We start from the raw sequence: 17317 nt of genomic DNA on the forward strand, positions 1-17317 counted from the left end.
ACTTAAAAAAGTGTTCACAAAACATGAAGCAATTGTTTCATAAAATAAAGGGGTACAGTTATTTTAACTCTTTATGCTGGTAAAGTATGCCCACTGTCCCTTCCTTTTTGTGTTTTGTATTTGAGTCACATAAAGCTAACTGAAGTGCCTAAAACATTAAAGGAGCTGTATACCCCCTTCTTCAATATTAGTTCAAAGAAAAGGACTTGAATTGAACATGCTTTTTTGCCTTGTGTAACATTTTTTTTTTATTTCAATACATTTTTATTATCACAACATTTGTGTACAGACAGTTATTGCTATCAAACAGCACAAATCTACATGCCAACATGTACATATAATAAGCAATAAGACATATATCATATGTTAACGTACATTTGTTGTGTGAACCAAAGTTCGTACTTCCGTAAATGAACATATTGAGTGCAAAAGCACCTTTTAATGAAAAGCAAAACAAAAAGTAAAACATTAAAGTAAAGTAATAAAATAATATACCTCTCCTGCACTGAGACCAAATAAACCCTAATAGAGCTTTAGAGAAAAAAGGATATTGGGAGCTCCAGACCCATATCTGTACTCAATCCATGGGCTCCAGGTTAACAAAAACGTCTGATGGGTATCTTATAGAATGCTGGTCATTTTTTCCTGGGACATACTCCAGTCAACTCTAGACTTAACTGGGTTAATAGGAATTTGCTTCTGTTTCCAGGCTCCCGCTAAGGTCCTCTTAGCAGCCAACATTATAAAGGAGAACAGGCGAAACTGGGTATTGGTGAGCTCTTGAGGTTTAATGTTAAGCAGGGCTATCGCCGGGTCTCTGCAAGGAAACCTCAAAAACAGAATAAATCATGTTAAAAACCCAGATCCAAACTCTCCGAGCCCCCGAACAGGTCCACCATGTATGAAACATCATGCCTATTTCCCTACAGCCTCTAAAGCACCCGGGATCCGTAGTAGGGGAAAATTTCGCTATACGTGCTGGCACCAAGTACCACCTAAAGAGTTCCTTATAATTGGCCTCCTGTAAGGAGATGTTATTAGAAGACCTCTTAGTTGTGGACCAGACATGCTCCCACTGCTCGGGAGATAATTCCCTAGAGAGGTCTCTATGCCAAGCCAATATATAGGGTAGCTCCAGAGGCTGGAGAGATTCAAAGAACCTGTTATATAGACATGACACTGATTTGCGTAATCTGGGGGAGTGAATACACCATCTTTCAAAAAAGGTCATGGGAACATCCTTGTTTTTCACATGACTCCATTGGGAAGGTATAAAATGAAGGATTTGTTGCAACCAAAATCTTTCACTAGGTGGAATAGAAAGCTTATCTGTAACCTGCTGAGGGGAAAGTGGGCCTAATGGTGACCTACAGTTGACCTACAGCCCAAATTCCCTGGTCCAACCACCACTTAAATTGTGAAACCTGGAGGCCCGGGGTAAATTGAGGATTACCAAATATGGGAGCTGCGGGAAAAAGGGGGAACCCAAATGTAATTTCTTGTTGGAAATATCCCAGATTTTCAAAGTTTGCTGGAGACAACTACTAGCCTGCCTAGGTCTCTTCCCCTGAGAGCTCCACACTAGTGCAAGGGGACCTTGTGTAACATTTAACAAAATCTGAACTTTAAAGCACAGTCAAAACTGATCACCAATCAACTGAAAGCTTGTAAAAAGAAAAGCCTACATTCCCCCAGCTGCAGCCTGTTAGGTTATGAGATAAGGAACAGCTCATTATACAGAGACTTCTCAGTGGACTGCTGATTTGTTTTTAATGTGCTTGTATGAACAGGTGACCAAAAGTGACCAGAAGCAAACATATCACATTCCCCCATTGCCTTACCCGAAAGCCATAAATTAAAAAAGTGCTTTATTAGATAGGCTGTGCAAAATAAAAAATGTTTCTAATATAGTTAGCCAAAAATGTAATGTATAAAGGCTGGAGTGATTTGATGTATAACATGTCAGTCAGAACACTACTTCCTGCTTTTCAGCTCTCTTGGTTTACACTGACTGGTTACCCTGGTTACCAGGCAGTGACCAATCAGAGACTTGAGGGGGGGGGGCACATGGGTCATATCTGTTGCTTTTGAATCTGATCTGAATGCTGAGGATCAATTGCAAACTCACTGAACAGAAATGTACCATGTGGCCCCCCTTCAAGTCGCTGACTAACTCAGAGTTATAGAGCTGAAAAGCAGGAAGTTGGATTATGGCTGTTTTATTGGACATCTGTTCACTCCAGCCTTTATATATTACATTTTTGCCTAACTAACTATATTAGAAACATTTTTTATTTTGCACAGCATATCTATTTACACAGTTTTTATTTTCACACTAAACTATTCCTTTAAATCAATTTGCAATTGTCCACACTTCATTATAGTCCCTATGCTAAGTATACAATCAATGTAGTTCAAAAAGTGACATGTGATTTCAGTACTGATTTATTGGCAAATAACCAGAGACAATTATCTTACTAATTATTTACTTTTTCTTGTTGCAGAGTATCTACTGACCTATCCAACATTGGCAAACAAATTGCACATTTTATAGTTTGCACCAGTGTGTAGTGTACTTATTGAAAAAGTTGCTATGTATGCACCAATAACATATGCTACCTTTATGCACATTATGTCTGAATTAAAATTATATACATGCAAAAACTGTCTGATGTTATGGTACTGTATTTATGAAATGTTGTTCCTATTTTCTATAATTTGACTTCGTCTTGTACTGACCTTGCCTCGCCAGTTCCTGATTCTTGCTTCCTGACCTGCCTTGTACCTTGTACCCCCTCATATCGCTCTGCATCTTGCCCTGCCTTTTCCAGTCCTCTCTTGCTATCCTGCTCTCCAGTCCTCTCCTGCTATCGTCCTCTCCTGCTATCCTGCTCTCCAGTCCTCTCCTGCTATCCTGCGCTAGTCTCCTTCTGCACTCTATCCCCAGTTTGATCTGATTTACGCCCGCACTGTCCTGTCCCATCCAGTCTGTTCCTGTTCCACTACTGCTCCATTCAGTCTTTTCCTGTCCTGAGTCATCACCCTCTTCATCCTGCCTAATCCAGTCCTGATCTTCGCCCTCTCCATCCTGTTCTGCTGTGCACCTGATCCAGTCTGACTACTCGCCCTCATGAACCTGTTCCCTTCCCTTTACGTGTTCCCTTTACAGCTCCTGCCTTATGGACTCGCCCTTTCCCCATCAGTCTCCACAGCGCCCCTTACCTAATCCTTGACACCTAGGTTTAGTCCCTTCTTCAGAGATTTGAAAGTTTCCATTCATTTGTACACCCACACATTTTCTTTCATTATCTGTTTTAAAATTGCCCTTATGAAGTCACGAGGGCCATTTAAATGGATTTCCTATTGGTGTGTCCAATTTTTAATTGGTTACAGTGAATTTGTGGTGTGTATTTCTTTTCTCAGACTTTGCCTGGCTCTCCTATATACAGTCCCCCTGTTATGCATTTAATGCACTGTATTAAGTACACCACATTACACGGTACAACCACTTTACCTGCAATTACATGATTGAACTAAATCCCCATCCTCACAGTACAATATCAATAAATATCTGTAGGTGATCTGGTGTTCTTTATAAGCTTGTGTTAGGACTTAAAAGGATATCACAATGTTTTTATAACAATACCAGAATCCACCCATATCTGTTAATCTCAGACAGCCATATTCTCTTTAGAAATTGTTCTTCTCTGTCTACTCTAACAGCGATACAACCAGGCAGCAGAATAAAAATTAAGAAAGGAAGCTCAGTACAAGAGATTGAGAAAAGAAAGCTAAGCAATTTAAAATATAACTAACTATACGTTTGAACCCTCACAGTTAACCTGGTTTTTAGTTATTTGGGTCAGTGACCCAGACAACCAGCTAACACTTTTACTTTCAGACTGGAAATGAAGGAAAAGAACACTAATAATTCAGGAAAAGGTGCATGCAAGATTGGACTGCGGGTTCCCCGCCGAGCTGCCCCCCCCACCACACTGCGCACATGCACACTTTATATTTGCCGCGACCTGCCCAATAAAGGGAGGTCACGGCAGGAAGATTTAGCAGGCAGCAGAAGATTTGGCAGGGATCTGGTCTGGGCCCACAAGAACTGGGCGCCCAACAGGTTTTTTCCCGGTGCCCCAACGGCCCAGTCCGACTCTCGAGTGCATGTATGTAGTGTATATACTGATTATATAAGTATCCCTATATCTATGTTTCTTTGATCTAATATTGCAATATTCCATATATGATAAAAGACCTAGCCTTGACATAGTTATTTGCACTAGTAATGAGGGGCATGTTTACTAACATTGGAGATACATATCTGGAGAGATTTCTGGAGATGTTGCCCATAGCCACCGATCAGAAAAAAACCAAAAAAATCAGATCGTCAAAAACTTTTTCGGCTTGTCGCACGAAAACCACAACTTTTTTGGCCTGTCTCGAAAAAAATCCATTTTTTTTTTTTACTGACGCCCAACAAGTCCAAATTTTTTGTGAAAAAGCCCATAATGTTCGGATTATCATATGAAACCCATCACATACAGTAATATCTTCAAATTGAAAATAAGACTTTGTCATTGACTTCTACAGAACCTCAACTTGTTGAAGATGGAGTATTTTCAGACTTTTTGCACCCTCTGGGTATAATAAATCTTGAAAAATTTGAGGTTGTTTTTTCCACTAAAAATTCAGATTTTATAGTAAAAGACTATTTTTTTGGAGTTTTTAGCTTAAAAAATAATCCCCGAAAACACGTATGTCCAATTTTTGTTTTTTCTCACAATTCCCACAATTCTAGAGTCATTGCAGTTGAGGAGCTTGGTGCAATTGCACTATGTCTATCGAAACTGTGTCATATTAGTCAAACTTAATGCAACTGCACATGCGCTTCATCTTAAAATGGGAACAATTGCCCAGAAAATATTTAAAGTCTGCCTGGTGTCAAATCCAGTGTTCATTAGCATAATTTCTCTATAAACTCACTCTGTTCTTTCAGCGCAACTGAACTGTGGAGATTGACACAGGACACAGGGGAAACCCTGGACCTACTTCCTGGTCTGTAGGTGGTGGTAGCTCCAGTGTTCCCCTGTTTCAGCAGAACTCAATTCGGAGCTGAAGGCAGAAAGGACTGAGGGGTGCTGAGCGCAATCATAGAGCAGTACAATGAGGGCATTTTGGACGCAACATGCAACTAATGCAAGGAAATTGTGTCGTTTTTCAACCTAACTTACTATGTTACTATGTGTCTTACTGAGTTACTGATACTGCTAACTAGTATATGGATAAACAGTAAACAGTAAAATAAGCATGCCAGTACCAGACATAGAAAGCCACAGTTTTTGTATGACCTTAGAGTTACTCTTTAGAGTTTAGAGTGTGATGATGACCTAGAAAAAAATGATCGCCCATGTCCAAACTTATAAATGCTAGTTGGATAAGAAGCCTTAGGAAAATATATCTATATTAAACAAATTATATCAGGTACACTGGAGTAAAAACAATATATCGCAGCAGGATTGGTGTGTAACATATGGGCCCTAAGGGGATCAGATAATTCCCCTTATTTCTAAGAATTACATTCCAAGCGTGAAATGCTGCGTAAGTCAAATCTATGTGAAGCTTTTCAATTTTCTTTAATGCCTTCGAGCAGACAAAGTCTGAAACAGAATCAAAGAACAAAGGTTTCTGGACAATCGCATGCAAATCAGTTCATGTGTTTTTAAAGGAAGAATATCTCAGCAAAACTGCATGTTGCTAGGAAACTGGGATCACTCCTAAGCACAAGCAATATTATTCTCATGGGTACATGCACTGAGCGGTAAAAAAAAAATAGTATGGGAAACATTTCCAAATTGCTCTCTCTTAAAGAGCATTGTTTTTCCAAAAAAATTTTTTTTCATCTGTAAATTTTTTTTCTTAGTAACATTGGCTCTGTTTGAGTGAAGGTACAATGGGGCAGATTTACGCAAGGGTGAAGTGGTCGTAGCAAGCGAAAATCTAACAAAATGACAATTTGCAGGGACATCGCATACTGACCAGCATAGAGGACAATGCTATAGCGAAAGAGCCCAGCGCTAACTATGTTTCGCTCCCTTTCACCAGGCGAATTTCCACTCAGATGAACAATCAATACTGCTTCACCAGGTTATACTTGCCGAATTGATAAAATGAAGCTACATCCTCAACAATCTTATGTCAGTGACATCATATCCTGTATGCCGAAAAGTTGTAATAAAACAGAACGCTGGTGTTTTTTTCATATTTTAATGTGGGCTTATGTTTAAAAGTTGTAACTTTTAAATATATTTTTTGGTAAATGTTTAACCATGTGAAGCTCATTCCACAATTATTTTAGGATGGGCTCATGTTTAATACAATAGAGGATCTCTTTTGTGTTTATTTTGATTCCTTGGAAATCTTTAAAAATAAGTGGCCACTTCAAGCTATTTCACCAACAATCAATAATAACGACATAAATAACCTATGTGTACCCGCCATATTAGATTAACATAAGCGCAAATATGTTAATGACGTATCGGAAGGAAGAAAGTTACAATAGCGAACATTCGCTTAGAGTTTGTCAGGCCCGAAGGCGCAGTTGCAGTGTGGACCAAGGAGGAAGTGGTGGAAGCCAAGGTTCGAGGTACAAGGGGTTGAGCAAAAGAGTTGTCAGTTCAAGCAAGGTCGGTGCAGGCGGCAATCAGACGTGGTCAAGAAACAGGCTGGAGTCAGTTCAGGCGGCAAGACAGACGTAATCAGAATTCAGGCAAGGAGTCGTAAACAGGAATCAATCAATGCAGATAACACCCAGGAACTTAACAGGAGTAAGACCTATAATCGGGCGCAGAGTGGAGCATCAGACGTCCTAAAATAGGCAGAGTTTGGCGCCAAAACGTGAATCACGACGTCATGCGCCATGCGCCAATTGCGTGCTGACGCTGCACGTTTTTTGACGCAAGCGTCAATACGCAGCGTCAAGTTTGACGCATTCGCGTCATGTTTGACGCATTCGCGTCAACACTGCGCGCGGATCGACGCGCTGGCGTCCGTCGACCGCGTGGTCCCCTCTGGGCGCCGCCATTTTGGATTTGGCGGCCCTTCTGGACGTGGCGTCCGACATTGTCCCTTACAGTGTGGTGGACTGGTCAGTCTATTCTGTTTGCTATCATTTAAAAAGTCTATTTTACTGCCATACTGCATGCATGTCTGAGATATTTCCTTGCATAAGCTATTTTGCAAAACATATTTCCTGCTCAGATGTCTCTATAACCCAGATATCTCGCTAGGCCGTAACCAAGAGGAACCTCTTCATAGAAACAGGCTTGTGCTAAGGAGGTCACATACGTTTGTGGTTATGCCACTCTGCACCTGTTTCCTGAAGACGACTGCTGAATTAAACCGCATAAGAGACTTTACACCTTATTGCTTTCCATTTGAAGATATATAACCTAAACTTTAGTAGTTTGTAATTTTCCATTTGAAGCTATATAGCTTAACCGCAAGCTTAGGGGGGTGTCAAACCTCCGATTTGCCTTTATAACCTTTTGTACTTTGAAATAAAGACAGAGTGAGAAACATTTTGCATACTGCACAGATGTGTCAGTGTCATTTTCTTTCTGCCAGCCGGTTGGATTTACTTATCATATAATTCGGAAGGGTCAGATACTCTTAGGACATACTTCTGTCCTTAACATTTTTGGCGCCCAACGTGGGGCACCAATTGTGATGGACAGAAGTATGTTTTGTGATGCCCTTGGTTGTTTTTCTCTGGGGTGGATCATCTTTTTTCTGGCTTGGACTGTGAGTTGTACTTTTGGAAGATGTAGCTGTTTTTTTAGCTTTGAGCTGTGCTGCTCCAGTTGTTTTATTTTGCTCAGTGCTACGGTAAGTTGTTCGATTGGTTGGCTTAGGAAGAACTGCCGGTGGCTGTTTATTAGGTACTGCTACAGTATGTTTTGCAGCTGAATCAACTTTCTTATGACTGCCAGTAGCTGCTACAGTTTTAGGAGGAATGTTAGGTTTTTTTTGTTTAAGCTGAGATGGAGCAGTGGTTGGCAGCATCTCTGGGCAGTTGTTAGGTCTCTCTGTAGGATCTTCCACTTTTTCTTCTAAAGAATGCGATTTCAATGCTACTGTCCCATTTTCAGCTGCTGGACTTTTTTCTCTAGGGGGTTCCTCACTGATTGGCACAGTGTGACCATTGGACTCTCCCACATTATCAGGAACATCGCTATCTTGATCTGGTATCTCCCTTAGGACTCCTCTTCGTATTAACTCTTCTCGACTCTGTCTCATAGATATCTTCCTTTCTAATACTGCTGAAGTCTCAATGAACTTCTCACTAGCCTTCTTCTTTCTCCATTTCCATGGCTTAAAGATTTTACCTATAGAAGAAAGTCTTCCTTTCCTTTTTAGAGGGGGTGTCTGGTTGCCTGAGTTTTGTGTATCACAATTTGTAAAAGTAGCTTTATCCAACCCATCAACTGATCCTGCAACATTCATACTCAGCAACCGGACTCGGTTGAATGAAGAAGTGTCACTTTTAGATCGAAACCTGAATAGGGGCTCCTGGAAGGAAATAGGTTGAGAATGGCCAGGAGAATACATTTCCGGTCCCAAGTGGAATTTGAACAATAAGATTGCTGATTTTTCAGAAAAGTACACTATTTTGGTTTTTGTTACAGATGACTTAAGACAACAAAATAGTGTACTTTTCTGAAAAATCAGCAATCTTATTGTTCAAATTCCACTTGGGACCTGAAATGTATTCTCCTGGCCATTCTCAACCTATTTCCTTCCAGGAGCCCCTATTCAGGTTTCGATCTAAAAGTGACACTTCTTCATTCAACCGAGTCCGGTTGCTGAGTATGAATGTTGCAGGATCAGTTGATGGGTTGGATAAAGCTACTTTTACAAATTGTGATACACAAAACTCAGGCAACCAGACACCCCCTCTAAAAAGGAAAGGAAGACTTTCTTCTATAGGTAAAATCTTTAAGCCATGGAAATGGAGAAAGAAGAAGGCTAGTGAGAAGTTCATTGAGACTTCAGCAGTATTAGAAAGGAAGATATCTATGAGACAGAGTCGAGAAGAGTTAATACGAAGAGGAGTCCTAAGGGAGATACCAGATCAAGATAGCGATGTTCCTGATAATGTGGGAGAGTCCAATGGTCACACTGTGCCAATCAGTGAGGAACCCCCTAGAGAAAAAAGTCCAGCAGCTGAAAATGGGACAGTAGCATTGAAATCGCATTCTTTAGAAGAAAAAGTGGAAGATCCTACAGAGAGACCTAACAACTGCCCAGAGATGCTGCCAACCACTGCTCCATCTCAGCTTAAACAAAAAAAACCTAACATTCCTCCTAAAACTGTAGCAGCTACTGGCAGTCATAAGAAAGTTGATTCAGCTGCAAAACATACTGTAGCAGTACCTAATAAACAGCCACCGGCAGTTCTTCCTAAGCCAACCAATCGAACAACTTACCGTAGCACTGAGCAAAATAAAACAACTGGAGCAGCACAGCTCAAAGCTAAAAAAACAGCTACATCTTCCAAAAGTACAACTCACAGTCCAAGCCAGAAAAAAGATGATCCACCCCAGAGAAAAACAACCAAGGGCATCACAAAACATACTTCTGTCCATCACAATTGGCGCCCAACGTGGGGCACCAGGTTCTGGCTGACCACTAGCCGATGCCACGGACGACAGACGCCCAGTAGAGGAAAGGACGGAGACTGATCACCTCCGGGACACAGGTAAGACCTATGTTATTAGTTTCTTGCCTGTGTCATCCCTATACCTACTGCTGATGGTGTTTGTTGTCAATATCGACTTTTAGTAGCCAGCAAAGACAGGTAATATCTTGCCTGGTGTCATTTACCCGACCTGTATAAGAGTATCTGTGCCCGGTTTATGTTTTGTTGTCCATTGACTCCCTACTGGTGGATGGGGACATAGGTAATTAAAAAGGGATCTGGTAACAGGAAACAACTAATAGTCGTGGGATTGGTACCGTCCAGCAGCACTCCGGCCGTGCCAGTCGGCCCCTAATGTGACTCCCCATCGGCGACACTGACCGTTTGAGTCGGTAGTGGTCGGCCGATCCCGAGGAGTGGCGGTATCAGTTTCAGCGCACCGGCCGTGTCAGTCGGCTCCTAGTGTGTCTCTCCATCGGCAACATTGTTCAGTAGTTGACCGATCCCGAGGAGCGTATTGGTAATATCTCCCAGACGTGGGAATAAGGTTCCCTGTTGACCTGGTCTGCAGACAGTCACGATATCCACCAGTATCGAGGTTAACAGTGTCTTTTGTGTGTTGAATATCTGTAATTGTTATATAGACAGGAGGTCCCATGTCATGTCCTAATTGTGTGTGTGGTTTACTGTTTACAATTACCAAATTAGGGTGGAGGTTGTTCAAAATCACACCAGGGGGGTATCCTGCTGCCGTGTTAGGTTTAGGACCAATCCTCCCAGGTTTTACGGGCTTTATAGTATATCGCCTCAACGTCCATTTCCCTGTGAGTCCGTACGATCTGGGACATAGACTGATTGATATAAGAAACAGAGTACTCTCCACCGGACAAAACCCTGTGGTGTGTGACAGTCATTCAGCAGCTGGTTTAGACTGGTGTGAAGCTGAAGAAATAGACAGGATTAGTTTTTTTTTTTTTTTTTTTTTTGGCAAAACATTTTTTTATTCATGGACATAGAGTTTCACAGCTGCGTTGGCAAATATTAGAAAAGGTAACACAGAAACAAGGTTTTGATATCAAAAAGCGTCTCTTGCAGCGTGAATGCTATTGGATATGGCTGCTTCAATCTAGGCATCCTAAGGGTTTGAACGAAGATTTTAATATGACATGTTATTTGTGACTCTTTGTATTAATTCCCTGTCCCGCTTTTTCTAGATAATCAAGTCTTCCAGCCTGCTCGATTTCCGCACAGGGACAGACTTTCTTTCCTCTTCCCTTTCTCTCAGAGCTGTCATCATCGTCATCGTCATCATCTGTGTACAGGATGGGCCCATCAGAATCAGAGTCACTAGTCTGGCTCTCTTTGCCTTCACTATCACAATCAGGATTGATAGCTGTGTTAGAAGTATCATCTATTGCATCCTGGCTTAGCAAGCTGGAGCTATCCTCCTGGCTTTCCAAAGGCTGAGACCTGAATTCATTTTCTTCACTGTCACTGGGGATGTCCACACCCTTTTGATTAGTTTTGCCCTCTGTCCCAGTTTGGGGAAGCTCACTTATATCACAGATAATGACTGGCTGACTGAACTTGCCGACTTCTTGTTCTGGAATCTTTATGCTGCATGATGCCTTCACCTCATGTTTCAAAGCAGATATGGAATGTGGGCTTGTGTTTTCTTCAGAAGATACAGGTTTCTTCTGGTTTACATCCGGCATTTCAGAGTCCAAATTCTGAAATGACTGGTCTGTCCTTTCTGTTTTCTTTTGGCCTATGGAATGTGTGTGTGAGGATGTGGGTTGAGACTCTTCTTCTGTTGACATAGAATTAGTTGTACTGCCTACTTTTTTGGCTCTATGTGTCCCAGATGATACAGTTTTACTGGGAACTTGCTGCTTAGATTTAAGGTGGGACAAGGAAGATGCTGGAGTCAATGAAGAAGACTTGATGGCAACTGTTTTTTTGTTGTTTGTAGAAACAACAATTTCTTGGGTGCCAGGTCGACTCAATGTCTTGGGTGGTGGGGCAGAAAGTTGTGATTCTGATTCTGATTCCGCTCCAGACTCCATCTCACCTGCATCATCATGAAGTTCCTATATATCCTTTTCATCATCTGTGGAGGGGGGGGACAATTGGTCATTCACAACAGCTCACCCGGCCAAGTGGCCATAACTAAAGACGGGTCTGGTGACAGTACTTTTTGGTTCAATTCCTCAAATACTAGAGTGGCCACTTTCACTTTCTCCCCACTTAGCCTCGGGAATCAATTTGGGAATTTTTACACACCTAGTCTGACCCCCAGCCTCATTCGTACCTCAATTGGCTACATTTGTGTTACCGACACCTACTATGGGCGGGACTGTTATTACTGGGGTTCTGTTGGTTGGAATTCTGGGGACTCCAATTGGGGCTATTACCCAGAAAGCGCAAAACGCAAATGTGCAAATAAACGCTCCCTTCTCACCCGCATGACCTTACGTCCTGGTCCAGGTAGTTCCCAATTCACTCTCTCTATTACAGACCCCAGTCCGATAGACTCAGATCTTTATGTTTTTGGTCTATACTGGCACAACATTCCTAATTTTCTCATACGATTTAAATTGCAAGACATGTCTATCTATAAAGGCTCTAATGCTCCAGTGTTTCCAAAACCATCTAGTCCTCGTAAATTCTCTTCCAGTGTGCCAGGCATGCTTGCAATCTCTAATCCTACCTTTACTGACTCCCTAGCTGTTGAAACTGGGTTCAGCGACTCTAATGTCTGGCTGGAATGGATTCACTATTCGGCAGCCCAACATAACAAAAGCAACTGTTTTGTTTGTGGGGCTGCCAGACCCCATCTCGGCTCTGTCCCCCTGCACGTCCCAGCCGATGAGCTCGATTGCTTCCTCAGCCTATTCTCTAACAAATCTACAAATCATTCCGCCTGTGAAACTTGGAAGCTTAATTATCCCATCCTCCCTTCCACTTCCCCTCCACCACCTGGTATTACTATATATCCTGGGAATTATACCTGTTTCTCTTCTCCTTATTCTTCCTCTGCTAAGCCTCTAGGTAACTTCACAACGGGGTATTGTTCAGATTACCAGAATGCCACATCTCCCAGCTCCCTGCAAGCCCAAACCCAAGCGTTGAGTGATATTTTTTGGATATGTGGCGATATGAAGATCCGTAATCTTCTGCCTACAAATTGGTATGGTGAGTGTGCCCTAAGCACAGCCATAATTCCTCTACACATAATCCCATGGACTCCCCTTGCCCCCGCAACCCCCACCTCTCCCCACCATTCTATCTCAAAACGTGATGTCACTCCATTTGGCAGCCTTGACCCACATGTATACATTGATGCCATTGGTGTCCCTCGAGGAGTCCCAAATGAATTCAAAGCCAGAGATCAAGTTGCTGCTGGATTTGAATCCCTTTTCCTCTTTGTTACAGTCAATAAGAATGTAGATTGGATTAACTATATCTACTATAATCAACAGCGTTTTGTTAATTTCACCAAAGATGCACTTCGGGGTATAGCAGATCAACTTAATTCTACCTCTCATATGACTTTTCAAAACCGCCTAGCCCTAGATATGTTGTTAGCTGAGAAAGGTGGGGTTTGCAAAGTCCTTGATAAATCTTCGACTTGCTGCACCTATATCCCTGACAACACTGGCCCAGATGGCTCGGTCACAATAGCCATTAAAAAATTAGAGGAACTTTCTGAGGAACTTAAGCGTAACTCAGGTGTCACTGATCCGTGGGATCAGTACTTCACCTGGCTCACTGGTTGGAAGAAAGTGCTTGCTGAGATAGGTATAGTTTCCCTTATCCTTTTATCTATCTGTGCTCTCATCCTTTGCTGTTTTATTCCCTGCATTCGCAAACTTTGTCTTGCATCTGAACTGACTCCTACCTTTGTACTCTCCGCACCCAATATTTACGTGAACACTGAGGACTGTGCTACCGATGCTGATACTGATGATGGATCGGACCCTGATGATCTCGTTCGTGCCCTTTTCCACCATTACATTCCTACTACTGCCCTATCCCAATTCCTTCCTCAGACCCCACCCACTCCCGCCCCCTCCCTCGCTTAGTTTAAGGTCAGTGCTGTTAGTTAAGTTGGAAGGGTTGGTCACTGATTTTGTGCAGGTCTCTCCAGACCACGCTGAAGCATCATACCCACCATTAGGGTGTACCCCCTCTGGAGCAACTTGCTAACTTCTATCTAGGTAAGGACAGCAAAATAGACGTTTTTAGGGGGGATTGTGGTGGACTGGTCAGTCTATTCTGTTTGCTATCATTTAAAAAGTCTATTTTACTGCCATACTGCATGCATGTCTGAGATATTTCCTTGCATAAGCTATTTTGCAAAACATATTTCCTGCTCAGATGTCTCTATAACCCAGATATCTCGCTAGGCCGTAACCAAGAGGAACCTCTTCATAGAAACAGGCTTGTGCTAAGGAGGTCACATACGTTTGTGGTTATGCCACTCTGCACCTGTTTCCTGAAGACGACTGCTGAATTAAACCGCATAAGAGACTTTACACCTTATTGCTTTCCATTTGAAGATATATAACCTAAACTTTAGTAGTTTGTAATTTTCCATTTGAAGCTATATAGCTTAACCGCAAGCTTAGGGGGGTGTCAAACCTCCGATTTGCCTTTATAACCTTTTGTACTTTGAAATAAAGACAGAGTGAGAAACATTTTGCATACTGCACAGATGTGTCAGTGTCATTTTCTTTCTGCCAGCCGGTTGGATTTACTTATCATATAATTCGGAAGGGTCAGATACTCTTAGGACATACTTCTGTCCTTAACAACAGTACCCCCTCCTCTACGGGGGGGCCTCAGGACCACCACGATTGGGTTTAGAAGGGAATCTTCTGTGAAATCTTTGAACCAGAAGAGGAGCATGAATGTCCGAATGCTTGACCCAGGAACACTCTTCAGGCCCGAACCCCTTCCATTTCACCAGATACTGGAGGGAACCTCTAGAAATTCGAGAATCCAAAACAGTCTCAACCTCAAATTCTTGGTACCCGTCGACGGATACAGGAGCAGGAAAGGGAGAAGAGTGACCCGCCACGGCTGGTTTCAGAAGAGACACATGAAAAACGTTTGGAATCTTCATCTCCGGAGGTAACTGAAGACGGACAGCCACAGGATTTACTAGTTCAATTATGGAGAAAGGGCCAATGAACTTAGGGCCTAATTTAGCAGACGGGACCTTGAGGTGAATGTTCTTAGACGAGAGCCAAACTTTATCACCGAGAGCATACTGAGTGGTTGGAGAACGCTTCTTATCGGCATGAAACTTCTGGCTGGAGGAACTCTTCTCCAAGTTCTTCTTAGTGGTTTGCCAAATGGCGGACATATGAGAAACTTGATCGTTAGCAGCCGGCACATCGGAGAGAAGAAAATCTTGAGAAAAGGCCAAAGGGTGAAGTCCATAGACACAAAAGAAAGGCGACTGGTCCGATGAAGCATGAAGAGAGTTATTGTGAGCAAATTCGGCCCAGGGAAGCAATTCAGCCCAATCATCTTGACACAATGAGACATGACATCTTAGAAATTGTTCAAGAGCTTGGTTAACCCGCTCAGAAGCTCCATTGGATTGAGGATGGTAGGCAGAAGAAAAATTAAGGGAAATATTGAGGGATTTGCAAAGAGACCTCCAGAACTTGGAAATAAACTGTGAACCTCTGTCAGACACAATCTCTAGAGGAAAACCATGCAGACGAAAAATGTGTAAAATAAACAGTTTAGACAGTTCCAATGCAGAGGGTAGTTTACGGAGCGGAATGAAGTGAGCCATCTTACTGAATCTGTCGATCACTACCCAGATGACTGTAAAACCTTGGGAGGAGGGAAGTTCCACGATGAAGTCCATGGCCAAGTGTGTCCAAGGGCGGGAGGGAATGGGAAGAGGTAACAATAATCCCTTGGGAGAGGTATGACAAGATTTGGAGGCAGCACAAATGGAACAGGAAGCAACAAAGTCCTTAACATCCTTTCGTAAGGAGGGCCACCAGACCAGCCGAGACAGCAGATCAATCGTCTTCTTAACCCCGGGATGACCGGCCTGCTTGGAGCTGTGGGATTGAAGCAAAATAGTCTGACGAAGATCTGGGGGTACAAAGGCTACCCCAAAGGGAGTATTGGCAGGTGCTGAGACTTGAGCAGACAGAATTTGGGAAGCCATAGGAGGAAATAAGGCAGCGATAATTTTGGCGGATGGAACAATTGGTTCTTCATCTTCAAACGTGGAATTCACGGAAGAAAAACTTCTGGATAAAGCATCCGCCTTTTTGTTCCTGGAGCCAGGTCGGAAGGTGATGATAAAATTAAAGCGGGAAAAGAACAAGGACCACCGTGCCTGTCTGGGATTCAGCCGCTTAAGGGTTTGGATATATTCTAAGTTCTTATGATCCGTAAAAATAGTCACAGGAACAGTGGAACCTTCCAAAAGATGTCTCCATTCTTCCAGAGCCAATTTAACTGCCAGAAGTTCACGATTGCCAACATCATAATTCCGTTCAGGCGGGGAAAATTTCTTGGAGAAAAAGGCGCAAGGATGAAGCTTCCCATCATTGAGTTGCCTCTGGGAGAGAATTGCACCTGCCCCAACATCAGAGGCGTCAACTTCTATGAAAAATGGAAGAAGAGGATCAGGATGTCTTAGGACTGAGGCGGAAGAAAAGGATTCCTTCAGGGATTCAAAAGCTGCTTTGGCAGGAGCAGTCCAAATATCAGGCCTTCCCCCCTTGCGAATAAGGGCCAAGATAGGAGAAATTCTAGAAGAGAATCCTTTGATGAACTGCCTGTAGTAATTGGCAAAGCCAATAAATCTCTGGATGGCCTTAGTACTGGTAGGCAAAGGCCATTCTTGGATAGCAGAAACCTTGGCTGGATCCATTTCAAAACCTTCAGACGAAATAATGTAACCCAGGAAGGGAATCTTCGGGGTCTCAAAAGAACACTTTTCCAGCTTGGCGTAGAGGGAATTTTCTCTCAAACGTGAAAGGACTTCTCGGACATGACCTCTATGCTCGTCAAGATGCTTGGAAAAAATGAGGATGTCGTCAAGATAAACAACCACACACAGTCCCAAAAGATCTCTAAAAATATCATTGACGAACTCTTGGAAAACTGCAGGGGTGTTGCAAAGTCCGAACGGCATGACGAGATACTCGTAATGTCCATCCCGAGTATTAAATGCCGTCTTCCATTCGTCGCCCTTCCGAATTCGGATCAGATTGTATGCCCCTCTGAGATCCAGCTTGGTAAAGATACTAGCCCCTTTAAGTCGGTCAAAGAGTTCTGAAATAAGGGGTAAAGGGTAACGGTTCTTGGCTGTAATCTTGTTAAGGCCCCGGTAGTCAATACAAGGTCGTAGAGTGCCATCCTTCTTCTCAACGAAGAAAAACCCAGCTCCAGCAGGCGATGAAGAAGGACGAATGAAGCCACGCTGGAGATTTTCTTGTATATATTCTCTCATGGCCTTAGTCTCGGACGGAGACAGCGGATAAGTCCGGCCACGAGGGGGCATGGTGCCAGGAAGGAGATCAATGGGGCAATCATAGGGACGGTGGGAAGGAAGGGTTTCTGCGGATTTTT

General features: G+C 42.7%; 1 protein-coding gene across 1 annotated transcript; it reads right to left on the minus strand.

Moving 5' to 3' along the window:
• Nucleotides 1–7674: 7674 nt before the first annotated feature.
• On the minus strand, nucleotides 7675–11769 carry LOC121400769 (phosphatase and actin regulator 2-like). Its single transcript, XM_041584720.1, has 2 exons — nucleotides 10879–11769; nucleotides 7675–8574 (listed from the first exon to the last, which is right to left on the minus strand). Exons 1-2 carry the CDS (start codon nucleotides 11767–11769, stop codon nucleotides 7675–7677), a joined length of 1791 nt encoding a protein of 596 aa, XP_041440654.1.
• Between the last annotated feature and the right edge of the window lie 5548 nt (nucleotides 11770–17317).

The sequence above is a fragment of the Xenopus laevis genome, chromosome 2S, assembly GCF_017654675.1.
Source record: "Xenopus laevis strain J_2021 chromosome 2S, Xenopus_laevis_v10.1, whole genome shotgun sequence".
Classification (NCBI taxonomy): Eukaryota; Metazoa; Chordata; class Amphibia; order Anura; family Pipidae; genus Xenopus; species Xenopus laevis.